At 39.8% G+C, this 17,613-nt stretch overlaps 1 protein-coding gene across 2 annotated transcripts in view; it reads left to right on the forward strand.

Annotated features, from left to right (window-relative positions):
* The first annotated feature begins 515 nt into the window (after positions 1-515).
* Positions 516-17,613, forward strand: part of LOC135475127 (trifunctional purine biosynthetic protein adenosine-3-like) — a 22,236-nt gene continuing 5,138 nt past the window's right edge. The window contains exons 1-16 of one of the 2 annotated variants that reach the window (XM_064754885.1): positions 516-561; positions 2,410-2,561; positions 3,076-3,198; positions 5,665-5,812; positions 6,283-6,394; positions 6,920-6,988; positions 8,063-8,188; positions 8,712-8,799; positions 10,555-10,640; positions 11,472-11,640; positions 12,054-12,270; positions 13,381-13,615; positions 14,220-14,418; positions 14,790-15,038; positions 15,610-15,812; positions 17,071-17,224. In XM_064754885.1, coding sequence (XP_064610955.1) covers positions 2,417-2,561; positions 3,076-3,198; positions 5,665-5,812; positions 6,283-6,394; positions 6,920-6,988; positions 8,063-8,188; positions 8,712-8,799; positions 10,555-10,640; positions 11,472-11,640; positions 12,054-12,270; positions 13,381-13,615; positions 14,220-14,418; positions 14,790-15,038; positions 15,610-15,812; positions 17,071-17,224 — 2,323 coding nt within the window. In that variant the 5' untranslated portion in view covers positions 516-561; positions 2,410-2,416. Of the gene's footprint in view, positions 562-1,095; positions 1,221-2,409; positions 2,562-3,075; positions 3,199-5,664; positions 5,813-6,282; positions 6,395-6,919; positions 6,989-8,062; positions 8,189-8,711; positions 8,800-10,554; positions 10,641-11,471; positions 11,641-12,053; positions 12,271-13,380; positions 13,616-14,219; positions 14,419-14,789; positions 15,039-15,609; positions 15,813-17,070; positions 17,225-17,613 lie in introns of those variants that run through there. The other variant, XM_064754887.1, reaches the window with a different exon arrangement.

Genomic DNA, 17,613 nt, shown 5'->3' on the forward strand with positions numbered 1-17,613 from the left:
ATAAATTTATAAATAGGCATAAAATTGTGTCATGAATTGTGCTACTTGCTAGGCACGTATGAGAAAAAATTTATTTGGTAGTAGGGCTACTTTTGCAGTGAAGTCCTCCTACCCTAATGGATAAAGCCATAACATGGGAGCACTGAACAATACATTTAGAGCTTAAAGTTAAACTCAAACGTTCTTAGACGATTCTTGGGTGGAGTGAAGTTTCCCTGTTGATCTCGCTGGTAGGCCTACTAGTATTCAATGCGTTTATTCCTTGTGGTCACACCAGCCAAAGCCAACATGTAAGCCTAAGACAGGCCATGGGCTGTATAAGATAAATATTTTGTCATGTATTAATCAACTGATTTCATATATTTAGCGAATGCTTTACATTTATTAATATTGCTGACTCAATAATATCTTTAGGCCTATTTTAAAGTAAGACCAGTCTGCATTATTCAGACATGATAGGGAGAGTCGCCTCCCTTGTTAGAGAACTCTCATGTAACTGATTTACTTCGCGGGAACAAATAACAAACCACCGTGTGGAAAGGGTGCAGAATCTATAATTTGGTACGAAATTTTGTCACTCATTATTGACCTATGATATGACCACACCTTGATCTCCTTGTACACCCGTAATACTATTCGTTTTACTTAAATATTCTACAATCAAACTGGTTTTTATTTAGGCCTACTTACATAGTGATAATGCGACAGATTTTGACTTTTGTTTACAGTTACATGTACACTTGGTTTGTTGTTGTGTTAGCATTAATCAGCTTGTCACGATTCATTACTATGCTCACACACTTCTAAAGAGGTTATTTGTCTGTGAAGCTCCGTCGGGATAAGAATGAAGTTTAATGCTTTTGAATGTTATTGTCTCATTGTGAAGAAGAAGAAGCGCAAGTCATTTAGCTGTTTTATATTTGGACGGCGCGCGCATACAGGGACTAATCTAGCATCAGAAGGGCAGGGGGTGGAACCACTGGTGAAGGGCTCCTCATGGTTGAACATTTCGATTCTCATACATTTTTAAGGGCCTCGGTTCCTACGGTTGACCTCCACTTTACGTGCACACCACAACACGAACCTAGCCCGAAAATTCAGTCTAAAGATGGCTTGTATTGGCTGATATGTGGAGAACTCTGCCATCCTGGATGACATGTGCATCTGATCATTGCATTGTATCATAGCTACCCCAGGCCATCATTAAAAAATTGTTTCAGGTAACAAACCCTGTTTTTAGAAGTCGAGTCGGTTGGTCAGCATTTTTTATATTTTGTTTTGAAAGTAAATTGAAAATAATTCCTGGCCCTCATAATCTGAATGCTAATTAAATTATCGCGGGTCCAATGCTTCAGAGCATACATTTCCGATTTTAAATGCTCTTTAAAAACTTGGTTGTTTTCATAACCATTCTTTCACAGTGAAGTCAAATATTCCTTCTTAACTCTGGATCCAACATTAAATTTGAGTAAATTTACGAACTTTAAACATAAACAATTGATGTTGAAAGGCATTCATTGCTTTCACCACTGTGGCAGACGGATGCCAATTTGCTTTCGCCACACAGCAATCACATTCGCCAAAACTAATGTGGCGAAAGGCTAACCGAAGCCTAGCGACTAAGTAGATAGTCATCCTTTTCATCGTTTTCTCAGTCCACCACTAACTGTGGATGCTGAGAAGGGCTGGATTAGCCCTGGCATAGTCATAGCTGGACTGCCAGACTGATAAAGCCCTGAGCTGTCAATCACCCCATAGATAAATATCCATCCATACTTTATCGAGCTCAACCTGTCTGCCGATTCCACATACTGAAAATGGCGGCTGTCTTCTACCTGTTATGATGCTGGATATGTGGTTATCCTGGTTCTGGGGCTTTGGGATTGCAAACGGTGGGAATATGTGGCCAAGGAATGTGTGGTGTTTGTGATCGGCCAGCAGAGAAGTTGAATTTGAGGATATATAGATGGATCGCCAGCTCGGGGGTGATTGGAACCCAGACATGACTGGGAGCACCGTCCAAATATAAAAATGTGAACATAGTCACATAGCTCCTTCAGGAACACCAATTCAGTGGAACTGGACACAACGAGGTCTGCAGTAGGGCACCCAATCTTAACCTGCATTCAAAAAGCAACAAGTTGTTTTAGATGCCCTTCTCTCTTGGATTATGGAAATTGAAGGAGTGCCTACAGAAGGCAATGAAACTGTCATAGTATTTACAATGTCTTCAGTGTCAAAGCCACAGGAAGTTCACAAGAAATTGATACCAATGTCTGTCATTGTGGCAATATATTCAACATAAATTGTTAAAAGTAAATGGTCCAGTGGAGGCTACTGTGTAAAACCGCAGTCAGAAACAGAATTATTTGAACTTGAATTCGTTTAATTTTTTTTTTTCATTCGCAGAATTGTGATGTCTAAGACTGTGCTGGTTATTGGTGGTGGAAGCAGAGAACATGCTCTGGCATGGAAGCTGTCCCAGTCTACACTTGTGGCCAGTGTGTTTGTCTCACCAGGCAATGCTGGTACAGACACAACAGGCAAAATCCAGAATGTTTGTAAGTTAATACCAGTGTTCAGCAAACACCAAGGTGTAATTGTTGTCAATAAGTGAAGTATCTAAATCACAGTTCAGGTCATAAACCAGTAAAACAGTATTAAAATATAAAAAATAAACAATTTCATTAATAAACTAAGCGTCATAATCTCTGAAATATACATAAGTTTAACAGAAGATAGTTACGTGGAAGTACATGTAGAAGTAGTCAATGGTTTCCAGTGAACTCAGAGACACATGTAATATCAGTAGATACACTAGAGAGGATCATGTAAGTGGTGTTGGGGTTTTGAAGAGAGGGTTGGGGGGTTGGTTGTGTTAAAATGGAAAATGTTGAAAACACTGGGGGAAAAGATCTTCTGAATGTATGTTTATGGCCCCGTTAGCAACATTTCAGCTAAAAGATCTTCAGAGGTGGTTGCAACATATTAACATATTAGAATGATTGGTTTTATTGGTGTGAAGAAGTATGATTTACTTTATTCTGTAAGTATGGTCTGTTCTTTATTTGTCAGCACTGAACGTGAAGAATTTTTCTGAGGTAACAAAATGGTGCAAGGAGCAAAGCGTGTCACTCGTGGTTGTCGGCCCTGAAGAGCCTCTGGCCAATGGAATATCCGACTACCTTAACGCCGCAGGTAATCCCGTGCATACTCATTCTTTATTAATCCTCTGAGAAGGTTTGTCAGTAGTAACAACCTGCTTAGTTTACATACATGTACATGTAGTTATATCTTAAAAACACTTAATCAGATCACAGAAGAATGTTCAGCTGGAGAATAAATTTTTGATTTCATTTATTATGCAGTATTGCATCTGTGGGTTTTATTTTATCTAGTCACTGTGTATATATGTACTTTAACCAGGCTTCAAGTAACATTTAGAAACATAAACTCTACCTGATTAGTCAATAGCTTGATATGCAACTTGAATGGGTTAATAATTACGCAGTACAAACTATGTAGGAGATAGATCTCCCTATCGAGTTCAGCATTCGTTGCTCAAGGAAAAGTGGTTAATACCTGATGTTGGGGATGATTCGTATGCAGCACAGAGTAGCAGGACTTTGTTTAGTTTATGAACAGGTGTGCGATGCTTACACCCCTTGCAGAAGACTGGGAGTGAGATTTGCGCTCCTGACTTCATTTTCCCCACTCTCTTGGTTATGTCAAATGTGTGTTGCTAGCACACATGGGTTTGCTTTAGGAGTGTGATGGTGTGGGAGTGTGATATGATGCCCAAATTCGAAGGCCTGGAGTAGTGAGGCAGAATCACGCTTTCTCTCTACATGTAGTTTGTGGGATAGCTGGAACATCTACCACAGTTATGCATCATACACATTTTTCTCACTTGCACATGTATTCAGTGATATGTGATAAACATACATGTCTGTATATGGTAACCTGCCAGCCTCTCCAGCCAGTTTGTCTGTAATGGGGATAACTCTTTTAGGGAATCTTCAGCCCTTCAAAGAAAAATCATATCTTTACTATATACATGTACTAGTACACAGTCTAAGAGCAAGGATGTTGACGGCGGTCTGTGTTTCGATGTTTGTCTTTGTTTTTATGTTTGTCTGTCTATCTGTCTGTCTGTCTGTGTTTTGATCTTTGTCTGCCTGTATGTCTGTGTTGATGTCTGTCTGTCTGTGTGTTGATGCTTGTCTTTCTGTGTACAGGTGTGCCCTGCTTTGGACCATGTGCTATAAAGACTACAAATAGAGCGCAGTGTTGATATCTGCCTGTCTGTGAGTTGTTGTTTGTCTGTCTGTCTGGATATTGATGTTTGTCTGTCTGTATGTCTGTCTGTGTGTTGATGCTTGTTTATCTGTGCTGAGGCTGCACAGGTAGAAGTTAGTGTTGATATCTGTCTCGCTGTCTGTTGTTGTTTGCCTGTCTGTCCGGATATTGATGTTTGTCTGTCTCTCCGGATATTGATGTTTGTCTGTCTGTCTGGATATTGATGTTTGTCTGTCTGTACGTATGTCTGTGTGTTGATGCTTATTTATCTGCTGAGGCTGCATAGATAGAAGTTAATGTTGATATCTGTCTCGCTGTCTGTTGTTGTTTGCCTGTCTGTCTGCATGTTAATGTTTGTCTGTCTCTCTGTCTGTATGTTGATGTTTGTTTGTTTGTTGATGTTTGTTTATCTGTGCTGAGGCTGCACAGGTAGAAGTTAATGTTGATATCTGTCTTTCTGTCTGTTGTTGTTTGCCTGTCTGTCTGCATGTTAATGTTTGTCTGTCTGTCTGTATGTTGATGTTTGTTTATCTGTTGATGTCTGTGTGTTGATGCTTGCCTGTCTGTGTACAGGTGAGCCCCCCCTTTGGACCATGTTCTAAGGCTGCATAGATAGAAGCTAGTGTTGATATCTCTCTGCCTGTGCATTGTTGTTTGCATTTCTGTCTGCATGTTGAGGTTAATCTGTCTGCCTGTCTGTGTGTTGATACTTGTCTGTCTGTATGTCTGTATTGATGCTTGTCGATCAGTGTACAGGTGTGCCCTGCTTGGGATCCTATGCTAAGGTTGCACAGATAGAAGCCAGTGTTGATATCGTTTTGCCTGTATGCCTGTGTATTGATGTTTGTGCGTTGATGTCTGTCTGTCTGTCTGTGTGTTGATTCTTGTTTATCCCTATGTCTGTCTGTCTGTCTTTGTGTTGATGCTTGTATGTCTGTACAGGTGTGCCCTACTTTAGACCCTGTGCTGAGGCTGCACAGGTAGCTGTTCATGTCTGTCTGTGTACAGGTGTGCCCTGATTTGGAACCAGTGCTAATGCTCCACAGATAGAAGCCAGTGTTAATATCTGTTTATCTGTCTGTCTCCTGATGTCTGTCTGTGTAATGATGTCTGTCTGTGTACAAGAGTGCCCTGCTTTGGACTCAGTGCTAAGGCTGCACAGATAGAAGCCAGTGTTAATGTCTGTTTGTCTGTCTGTGTGTTGATGTCCATTTGTGTGTTGATGTCTGTCTGTCTGTCTGTGTACAGGAGTGCCCTGTTTTGGACCCAGTGCTAAGGCTGCACAGATAGAAACCATTAATGTCTGTTTATCTGTCTGTCTCTTGATGTCTGTCTGTGTGTTGATGCCTGTCTGTCTGTGTGCAGGAGTGCCCTGCTTTGGACCCAGTGCTAAGGCTGCACAGATAGAAGCCAGTAAAGATTTTGCAAAGAGGTTCATGAAGAGGCACAATATTCCAACAGCCCAATTCCAGTCCTTCACCGACCTTCAGTCAGCTACTGATTACATTAACAGGTGGGTGCCACAACTCTGACTTTCAAGTTTTTCATTAAAACAAAAAAGTCAGAAGGAGATTTAATATTGAGGTCAGACTTAAGTAGTGAAGTTTCTTAACACATATTGAATTTTGTTATACAACTGATCATAGGTCAAAAGATGAATCGTTCAAGTTACAGATATTTCACATATTGTTGATATGGATGGAAATATATGGAAAGGCATAAGTATGTAACTAAAAATACACTGCAGATTTTATACCAGTAAATTTTGAAGCTTAAACTGAAATTTAAATCAAACTTAATACCAAATATCCAAATAACACACTGGGTGCCAACCGAAGAAAATAGTATCATTTGAAATTTAATTACACTGTACCTGCCAAATATGGTCTGTAATGTGTGACTGAAATTGGGAATGAAGGGAGCTGTTTTATCACAAGTATCAGACAACATTAAGCAGCGTCCACCTGCATCTTATCTCCTCAGTTCATCAGGTGAGTCTCTTGTCATCAAGGCCAGTGGACTAGCTGCAGGTAAAGGTGTAGTTGTGGCGGAAACCAAAGTGGAGGCCTGTCAAGCTGTCAGACAAATTTTACAGGTACTGTATTAAGTAATGCAGCCTCTTTCTCGCTGTAATCGCTGCAGCCCCTTGAGTTGATTAATGCATGAAAGGTCTATTGGCACTAAGCATCCACCTGTAATGTTTCAGACAATCCCAGATCCCCTCATGCCCATTGTTCTTGATGTACCTATTAAACAACTCTCCATGCACGCAAAGAAAGATTTCTTGGTTGCCAATTCAGTAGGAAGGTATACGTCACGGATTTGTCTGAATTGGATGTTCCATTCCATTTATTGTTGGATACATGACAAGTACATATTCATGTCAAGTACATGCATAGATTGATGGGAAAAAATGCATGCAGTACGCTGTGAGCCCGTCACAAATAAGAGAGCTTTATTAAACAAAAGATTTTTTTTTTTGAAAGATACAAATATTGAATGGCAGGTATGCTACAAGTGCTTCACAGGCATATGTGTTTCCCATATGTGCATTGTCGGGCAACTGTTGAAGGTTTTTGTACAGTTAGCATGTGAATTAGTTTTGTTATTGCTGTTGTAGGACAGAGTGCATGGGTCAGCTGGAGAGACGGTTGTGATAGAGGAGCGGCTGGAGGGAGAGGAAGTCTCTGTAAGACCACTGTCCTTACTCCTGCTACACTTCTCAGAAATAATTTGACACTGTTTTTTTTTTTCTTTCTGGCATTTTATAAGCGTCACTAATATTTGTATGAGATCACCAAAACATGACGAATTCTGATGAACTTCAGATCCATATTTGTTCCACTTTTCCACAAGTGATGCCTGAACTGTAATGTATATTGATTTATTTATTTGATGGGTGTTTTACGCCGTACTCAAGAATATTTCACTTATGCAGCGGCGGCCACCATTGTGGTGGGAGGAAACCCACAATGTACATGTATATTGATATGATTACTGGGCAGAGATACAAGAAAAGACTTTTGCTGGGAGTTGTAATCTGTATCCTGAAGTAAATGTTCACACCCGCCGTTACATTTGCTGAGAATTCCATGCCACTGATGCTTTGCATACACATATTTCAGATATCTGTACTAAAAGCTCCTGTATTTGTTATTTAAGAAATCAAGAGGCATTTCATGTAAAGAAAAATTGTCCAGATTATTGTTTAAGAATTGTTTATTTATGAATCAGGTGAAATGGTAGGCCCATAACTTAAATTTTAGCAAATGAAAATCACTTTTGAAGTTGTAAACTAGCAAAAAATAAAATATTCTACAAAGTTTGATGTCCCCTTTCAAATTTCCTTAGATGTGTCTCATAAATGGAATAATTATATTAATGTATTAATGCACTGTATTTAACCTAAAGTTTAGGGTTTTAGGGTTTTTCAGCTGGGCTCTTTCCTGTTTCTCCATATCAGTGATAAATTGTTTAGTATGACGTTTATGAAAACTACCATCAAATAAATAAATGCACCTAAAGTTTATCATTTTTCAAATAACACATTTTGCTTGTTTCTGTTTGATTTACCTACATGTGCAACTACATGCACATCATAGGGCCACTGGAGAGTTTTTGATCATTTCTTATCAGAAAAGCGTGAGTGTTTGCCTCAAATGTGTTATTTTAAGGTCTTTGTGTGTTTCGGAAAGGACATTTTTATATACCAAACTAAGATGAATTAGTGTAGTATTTTGTATCTTAACTCTGTTGTTCCCAGTGTTTTGCTTTCACCGATGGCATGACAGTTCTCTGTTGTCCTCCTTCCCAAGACCACAAACGCCTCCTGGACGGAGATCGTGGACCAAACACCGGGGGAATGGGGGCCTTCGCACCTTACCCTAAGGTAGAATACGACCTCTGTTGTGTAAAGGCACATTTAGTGGGTCAAGTGATAATCTACCCACAGTTTGTTATCGGAGCCGTATCACCATATTCTTGGCACTGTGGAATGTTACAATTCATATGATAGATGTGTCATCAATAGTTGTATTACTGAACTGTAAGGCTTTCCCGTCCTGTCATAATTTGGATGGTTTCCTAGCAGTAGACTTATATGTAGGGGGGATCCAGGCAGCAGGCATTACTGAAAACACCTGGATTACATGTGAAGGAAAACGAAAACCTTTTGCTAAATATGATAATGAATTAAGAGTGAGCCCACGAAAAGCAGGAAATGCTGTGGAGTTGACAATAGTTGTTTTGTTGTTGAAGGATAAGGATCAGGTCATGTAGAAGAAGTTGTTTTTTTCTTGTCATGTTTAAATGATGCATTTTTCTCAATCAATATACTGTAAAACATTTTCACATAGATGACATTTATACTGTCGCAAAAAGATTCCAGAAGTTTTCTTCCTTTTCTTTTGCAGATGACAGAAATGGACTTTGAAGTGGTGAAAAGAAACATCTTGCAAAAGGCAGTGGATGGATTAAGGGCAGAAGGGATGATTTATAAAGGTAACACTGTTTTCTTGTCTATACCTGAATATGTGATAAGAAACAGCCTACAAAAGGCAGTGGATGGATTAAGGGCAGAAGGAATGATTTATAAAGGTAACACTGTTTTCTTGTCTATACCTGAATATGTGATAATCAAACAGCCTACAAGAGGCAGTGAATGGATTAAGGGCAGAAGGAATGATTTATAAAGGTAACACTGTTTTCTTGTCTGTTCCTGAATATGTGATAATCAAACAGCCTACAAGAGGCAGTGGATGGATTAAGGGCAGAAGGAATGATTTATAAAGGTAACACTGTTTTCTTGACTATACCTGAATATGTGATAAGAAACAGCCTACAAAAGGCAGTGGATGGATTAAGGGCAGAAGGAATGATTTATAAAGGTAACACTGTTTTCTTGACTATACCTGAATATGTGATAAGAAACAGCCTACAAAAGGCAGTGGATGGATTAAGGGCAGAAGGAATGATTTATAAAGGTAACACTGTTTTCTTGACTATACCTGAATATGTGATGAGAAACAGCCTACAAAAGGCAGTGGATGGATTAAGGGCAGAAGAAATGATTTATAAAGGTAACACTGTTTTCTTGACTATACCTGAATATGTGATAAGAAACAGCCTACAAAAGGCAGTGGATGGATTAAGGGCAGAAGGAATGATTTATAAAGGTAACACTGTTTTCTTGTCTATACCTGAATATGTGATAAGAAACAGCCTACAAAAGACAGTGGATGGATTAAGGGCAGAAGGAATGATCTGTAAAATTACATTTACATGTACTTTGTCTGAATCTACAGGTCTTCTGTATATAGTATTATATGTTTCTCTTATGGCTACTTTAATCTGCAGGCCTCCTCTATGCTGTGTTATTTACATGTTGCTCTAATGGGTACTTTGTCTGAATCTACAGGCCTCCTGTATGCTGTGTTATTTACAGGTTTCTCTCTCTACAGGCTTCCTCTGTGCTGTGTTATTTACGTATTTCTGTCTCTACAGGCCTCCACTATGCTGTGTTATTTACATGTTTCTCTAATGGGTACTTTGTCTGAATCTACAGGCCTCCTCTATGCTGTGTTATTGACGTGTTTCTCTGTCTACAGGCTTCCTCTAAGCTGTGTTATTTACAGGTTTCTCTCTCTACAGGCTTCCTCTGTGCTGTGTTATTTATGTGTTTCTGTCTCTACAGGCTTCCACTATGCTGTGTTATTTACATGTTTCTCTAATGGGTACTTTGTCTGAATCTACAGGCTTCCTCTGTGCTGTGTTATTGACGTGTTGCTCTCTCTACAGGCCTCCTGTATGCTGTGTTATTTACAGGTTTCTCTCTCTACAGGCTTCCCCTGTGCTGTGTTATTTACGTGTTTCTGTCTCTACAGGCTTCCACTATGCTGTGTTATTTACATGTTTCTCTAATGGCTGCTTTGTCTCTGTCTACAGGCTTCCTCTAAGCTGTGTTATTTACAGGTTTCTCTCTCTACAGGCTTCCTCTGTGCTGTGTTATTTATGTGTTTCTGTCTCTACAGGCTTCCACTATGCTGTGTTATTTACATGTTTCTCTAATGGGTACTTTGTCTGAATCTACAGGCTTCCTCTGTGCTGTGTTATTTACGTGTTTCTCTCTCTACAGGCCTTCTCTATGCTGTGATATTTACGTGTTTCTCTATTGGCTACTTTCTCTGAATCTACAGGCCTTCTCTATGCTGTGATATTTACGTGTTTCTCTAATGGCTACTTTCTCTGAATCTACAGGCCTTCTCTATGCTGGGATAATGCTCACGGAAGAAGGACCCAAAACACTGGAGTTCAATTGTCGGTTTGGGGATCCAGAAACTCAGGTAATGGCGATCTGTGAAATACCCGCCATTGTAATACAATTGTAATGGTAAAGACATTCAGCTTCAGTCCATTATTGAGATAACAATGGCTCGAGGCCTTGCTTCACACCAGCCCCGCCTCACGGGATTAAAAAAGTATGTCACCTTCCCCATTATTTTACATTACGTGAACTTGATCAGGACATTAGTACGATCATCTACACTGCCTGTCACACTATTCATGTCTATAATTTGGGAGTCTTGAGGCTTGGACAAGGCTGTTGTGGTTGTCTTGGCTGACTGTCTTTTTACATGTATCTGTCACAACTATTCGTGTTGAAATTTGTGGACCCAGACATTAACGTACATTATATGTAATAACAACATGTAACATTCAGCTTGGAAGAGGGCAATATTATGGATGCCTTTCTGTCTAAGACATTGAACCTCTTCATGTATTCCTGAGGAATAGAGCATGAAATTTTAATTGCAGTGCTGTGAGTTTGAATTGTGTGATAGTTCACCAGTGGGCTGTTTAATCAGTTGACCTAGTGGTTAGATCACTCTATCCTCCTCCGTCTGTGGAAGGCCCAGGTTCAGTACCCAGGGGTATAATTCATCAAAGATTAAAATCTGTATTAACTATGTGGCTCTTGTCAGTTGGTAAACAGCATTATAAAAGGAACTCTCATATGCATGTATCTGCATTTTTACATGTTAAAAAGTGATGTTTGAAGTGAACAAACAAATGTATACCTTGTATAATTCTCAATGCAAAGTCATTTCCCGATGTAGGTTGATTTTTTTTTGCTCCAGAATTTGTGCTGAAATGTTTCTCTTATTTTGGGACAGGTTATTCTGCCTTTGCTGCTGAGTGACCTGTATGAACTGTGTATGTCGTGTGTCGATGGAACGCTGGCCACCAGAACATTGGAGTACGACAAGGATAAGAAAGCACTGGGTGTTGTTGTTGTAAGTGGAGGATACCCTGGGTCATACAAGAAGGGCCTTCCCATATCAGGTAAAAATCCATTCTTTCTAGATCAAACATGTTTTTAAACATGCTCCAAAGTGTTGCACCATTGAATGTGCCACAAATACATGAAGACCTACATAATTAGTGACCCACAATCAGTCCATCGTGTGATATTCTGACCAATTGTTACACTGCTTTAGAGTTATGGGTGGGGAGGTGGGCATTCCTTTTGGTTACAAAACCTGTTCTTTACTGCGTTTTTGATTCCTTACTCATTTTATTGCCACCTTTTAACTACGGCAGAATCATGGAAATCATGCAGAAACATTCAAGTCAACACAGTAGCTCTATTTATTATCAGTCGGAACAAATCGGATGTTCCCAAACAGGTCACAATGTGATGTTGTTGTACCTTCACTCCTAACAGACACATGGTATGTGTGTGTTTGTGTTACCAGGGTTAGAAGAAGTCATAGGGCAGGGGACGGTGGTATTCCACGCGGGCACCAGCAGTAAGGATGGCACAGTTGTGACATCTGGTGGTAGAGTTCTCCTTGTGCTTGGAATCGCTGCCGACTTCAGCTGCGCCGCTGAGAGGGTTCTCGCTGCTGCCAAGCTTGTGAAGTTTGAGGATGCTTTCTACCGCAAGGATATTGGCCACAGTGTGTTACCAAGGTAACCAGTCTGTTTCTTACACTCTGGACTTGCTAGCAGGAGCGCTTAAAAATTTGTTATTCACATATATTTGTTTATCCTGCATCAGACAAAGTACTTCGCTCTTCAGTGAACAGCAACTGTCACATGAGCTACAGATATATTCTCAGATCCTGCACAATACGTCATTTGTCTGCTGAGTAGGTTATCTCCCTTTGTTGTGTTGCAAATACAATGGTCACATCGCTGAAACGATTCACCTATTCGTCTGCACTGAATTGATGGGTTTTTGCGGGATAAATTCATTACATGGTTACTCAGTAAAAGGATACAGAAATATATGGGTGTCAGTAACCTACATACAATGTGAGGATTACCGACACCATCCTGTATCCTCTTACTGAGTAACCATATAACTAATATTGTATGGTTTATATTTTATTTATGTGGTTGTGTTTATGATAAATGAATCTTTTTTAGCAGCTAAACAGCCTCTATATATTCACAAGAGATACATATATAGATGCAGTACTACATGTACATGTGTGTTGGTGTTGAACGTAGAGAAATAGCAGATGATGTCTTCCCGCTAAAATGAACTGGTGATGTCACTGTGCATCAACTTGTTCAATGTGGTCCAAAAAGTTCACCATAGAACCTCAATATTTGTTTATTTTAATCATTGTAGAATACCCCTTATTTTGTTAGCGAAATGTAACCGTCCCAGCATCCATGACGAGGACCCAACTGTGTATAGATTGTCAATTTGAGCACACTTCACTCACCTTTGGTTTTAGTGTTATAGTTTTTGGAGGTGTTTAAGTATAAAGTACAAAGTATTCTAGTACATTTTTGTCTGCAGAAAGCTTGCTTATGTTGCTGAGGAATGTAATATTGCTAAAAGCGTCCCTTAGATCCACACAAATCTAGGCTGTAAGAGAGACTGAAATTTGACAATTTGACAAATTTGACGTGACTGGTAGCTCAAAGCCAATCACAAGTAGTCTCATTTCCCTTGAGCATGTGACCAGTATCTCAGAGCCAATAACAAATAGTCTGGTTTCCCTTGTCACGTGACCAAGTAGCTCACTGCCAATAACAGACTCTTTTCTCTTGTCATATGATCTTTAGACCACAGCCAATCCCAGTGATCCCCTCAGACGGACTAACTTACCATGATTCTGGAGTTGACATAGGAGCTGGTAATGAATTGGTGGAGAGGATCAAACCCCTAGCAAAGTCGACCAATCGCAGTGGCAGCGAGGGGGGCTTGGGAATGTTTGGGGGCATGTTTGACATCAGGGCAGCAGGGTATACTGATCCTATTCTCGTCTCAGGAACAGACGGCGTAGGAACAAAATTAAAGGTAAGTTTTCAGTTTATGTTTCACATGTGTTGTAAGGTGTAACATTGATTTGTAGAGATTCAGAACTGATGTTAAGCTCTGTAATTGGCATTGGTTTATGTGTACTTGTACCTAAAGTACTTATACCTTGTGAATAGGCAGTTAATGTGAAAGAGGGGCCTCCGTGGCTCAGTTGGTTAGCACGCTAGCGCAGCGTTATGACCCAGGAGTCTCTCACCAATGCGGTCGCTGTGAGTTCAAGTCCAGCTCATGCTGGCTTCCTCTCAGGCCGTACGTGGGAAGGTCTGCAGCAACCTTCGGATGGTCATGGGTTTCCCCCGGGCTGTGCCCGGTTTCCACCCACCATAATGCTGTCCGCCATCATATAAGTGAAATATTCTTGAGTACAGCGTAAAACACCAATCAAATAAATAAATAAATAATGTGAAAGACAGAAAATTCAAATTATGCATTTATTATTATTATTTTTTTTTGTTGTTGTTGGTGGTGGTGCTTTTATTGGGTAATCCAGTTTCCTCATTGCATCAATGAAAATTCTTGAGCGTTAAACAATGAGTGAATCAGTCAATCAGTCTGAATGACAAACATTTCCTTTTGTCCCCAGATTGCTCAGTCTGTTGGTTGCCACGGCACCATTGGTGTAGACCTGGTTGCTATGTGTGTCAATGACATCCTGGCTCATGGTGCTGAACCCCTGTTCTTCCTCGATTACTTTGCTTGTGGTAAGCTAGATGTGGACCAGACTACAGAAGTGATTGAGGGGGTGACAGAGGGCTGTAAACAGGCTGGCTGTGCTTTGTTAGGTAGGAACTAAACCTCCAAATGCATGCACACTATATTTTAGCCAAATGTTGAATTTGGTGAAGGGGCATTGAGGGGCAATATTGAGTTATGCCCCTTTATTTGAATATTGTACCTTCTTTGTTATCTCCAAAACTACTAGCTTTAGGCCATTCTCTATGAAACTTTATATTTGTAGTTAATGGATTCTCTGATGATACTCTTGAGACAGGTTGGTCAGCTAAAGTGGCCTTCGATTGACCCACTGAACACCTGTCTTTACATGAAGTATATGAAGTATGTAATATTCGATAATATCACTGTTGCATACAACTTTTGTTATTTAAGATATGCATATATTCAAAAAAACACCTAAAAAGATCTGATTTCTGAGGTGGTGAAACTGCGGAAATGCCGGGGATGTATCAGTGTGGTGATTATGACCTGGCTGGATTTGCTGTGGGCGCTGTGGAAAGGGACCAAATACTGCCACGTTTATCTGAGATTATTCCAGGGGATGTCTTGATTGGATTACCCTCAACTGGTATCCATAGCAACGGCTTTAGCTTAGTCCGGCGGTTGGTCAACAATCTTGGGCTACGCTTTGATAGCCCCTCCCCACTGAAGACTGGGAAGACATTAGGTAAGCACTAGTGTCGCAGTAGCATTACTCTGAACAAAGGTATCCGCGGTTCTGATTGATTTGAAGAGTTGGAAATGTTTCCTTTTTGGGACAGCATTTAAAATATTTAAATTAAAATGAGTAATTCATTGTATTTATATTTAAGAAAAGAAATGTAACTGCTTTGTTGTTGGAATAGCAATGCCTGTGCAAAAACAAACTACATGTAAGCTTCACAATTTTTATATCTTTCACATCTAGAGCTGCTTGAAGTCTTGGCTCCGTTTCTATAAAGCCATTTATAATAGAGTAAAAAATTAATAAATGTGATTGAAATATGGAACTTTCAGGTCAAGTCTAACGGAACACATTCTAGATGTTGTGACAAAATGTAAATTGAACCAGTATTTTGTGACAAAAGCAGACAAGAATGTGACAGTCAGTTTTGTGATATATTTGTTGTTGTATTAAACAATTAACATCCAAACAATTTCCGAAGCAGGGAAATTTGTGGTGCAGAGGAAGGGGAGGGGATGATAAATGTGCTGAGTGAAAGAGAACAATGAGTAGTGATGTGTGATCTCTGTGCTAGGAGTGGACTTGCTGGTGCCAACAAAGATCTACGTCAAGTCTGTACTACCAGTGCTGAGGGGTGGGGATGTCAAGGCCTTCGCCCACATCACAGGTGGCGGTTTAACAGAGAATGTGCCCCGGGTTCTGCCATTGGGTATGGGGGTGGAGCTAGACGCAGCCACCTGGCCAGTGCCTCAGGTGTTTGGCTGGATTGCTCACAAGGTATTGCTGCACTTATTTGTTATCCTATCATCGAAGTAGTATTGGAGGGGATATATATAGTAGGTATATTATTTGTTGCGGTTTTTATTTTTTATTTGTTGTTGTTGCTGTGTGATGCACATTTCTTTAGACATATTCTGAATGAAATGCATGAAAATCTTATTTTGTCGTTTTGAAAATGGTGGAACCACAATGTACAATTTATCTTAAAACATTAACTATATCTACTTGGCTCAAGTCAATTTCAAAGTGGTAGCAAGAATGCTTTTGAAATGATTTTTGCGTTGGTATGCTCTACTTTACTCTGCAGTCAGTTTACATTCAGAGCACACTGAGAGTGCAGCCTACTGTAATTCTTTGACCTTTTCGCATATTTGCAAGATTTTGTTCAACCTTATCCTGAAAGCATTATTCTGTGTAAAATTATACTTTCTGTGATTCTCTGAAATCGGCCAACCCAAGTAATGTAGTTTTGTCTCCAAAATCAAATTAAAAATGCACATCAGTCGTGCTGAAAGTTGCTCTTCCATATGCGAAAAGGCTCAGGAGTTAAGGTACTAACTTCAAAATACAGTCAAGCTGTGGTCCACACTCCGTTCAGACATTACCATACTGATTACTGGAGCATTGTTTGTGGTACAGCAGTTTGTGCTTTGAACTCCTAACTTTTGTTTCATAAAGGTTCATTGCCTCTATGCTGAATGAAAACTGGGTACATATCTTCATCAACAACAACATGAAGTTTAATTAACTTCTCATTGTTAAATAGGTAGAGAATATCCATACAGTTTTTTTTTTTTTTTTGAATGAGAGATGGAGGAAAACCCACAACAATGGTTTGATTTATGGATTTGATTGGTGTTTTACACCGTACTTTAGAATATTTCACTTAGATGACAGGGGGACAGCATTATAGTGGGAAGAAACCCACTACCGTCTGCAGGTTGCAGGCAGACCTTCCCTAGTACAACCAAAGAGAGAGCCAGTATGAGCTGGAGTTGAACTCCCAGCGACCACATTGGCGAGAGGAACAGAACAATTACCGTATACTAGAAACCTTGCTATACGGACATTATACCACATGCAGTTCTTATGCAAGTTGAGAATTTCCTGAATTTAAAATGGATATTTAGTAATACCCAATCCTTTAAATTGTATCCTGACTCAGCATAGTTTATATCTCCATAAATTTTCATTGCATCTTTCTCAGCAGGTAAATTAATGTTTGATGATCAGTGTAAACATTTGTGACCTTCAGGGTAGACTGAGTGAAGAAGAGCTAATGAGAACATTTAACTGTGGACTGGGTGGTGTCCTGATCTGTGAGAAAGGCAAGGCTGATGATGTCATGGAGCAGATTTCTGTATTAGGAGAACAGAGTTACAGGATTGGGGAAGTTGTCATATGTCCAGGTGAGAAGCATCATATCTCGGGGACAGAAATATCCTATATGTGTGTCCAGGTGAGAAATGTATGTGACCAGGTGAGAAATGTCATATCTCATGGTGAGAAATGTATGTGACCAGGTGAGAAATGTCATACGACCAGGTGAGAAATATCATATGACCAGGTGAGCAGTGTCATATGTTCAGGTGAGAATTTAGCATTTTACTTCAATGAAACAATCTGTTTTGAAGCCAGCGTTAATGTTAGGCCCAAAGTTCTTGCCCACCTCAGTAACCAGATCTGGTTAGAACCATTTCTGCATAGAAATATTTCTGCTGCACTGTCATGACCTCTTACATGTAGATGTAGGACCTCTAGGTCTGACCTCCAGATCACTGTGGGATAGGGAGTGGAT

Source organism: Liolophura sinensis, chromosome 9 (assembly GCF_032854445.1).
Source record: "Liolophura sinensis isolate JHLJ2023 chromosome 9, CUHK_Ljap_v2, whole genome shotgun sequence".
Lineage (NCBI taxonomy): Eukaryota > Metazoa > Mollusca > Polyplacophora > Chitonida > Chitonidae > Liolophura > Liolophura sinensis.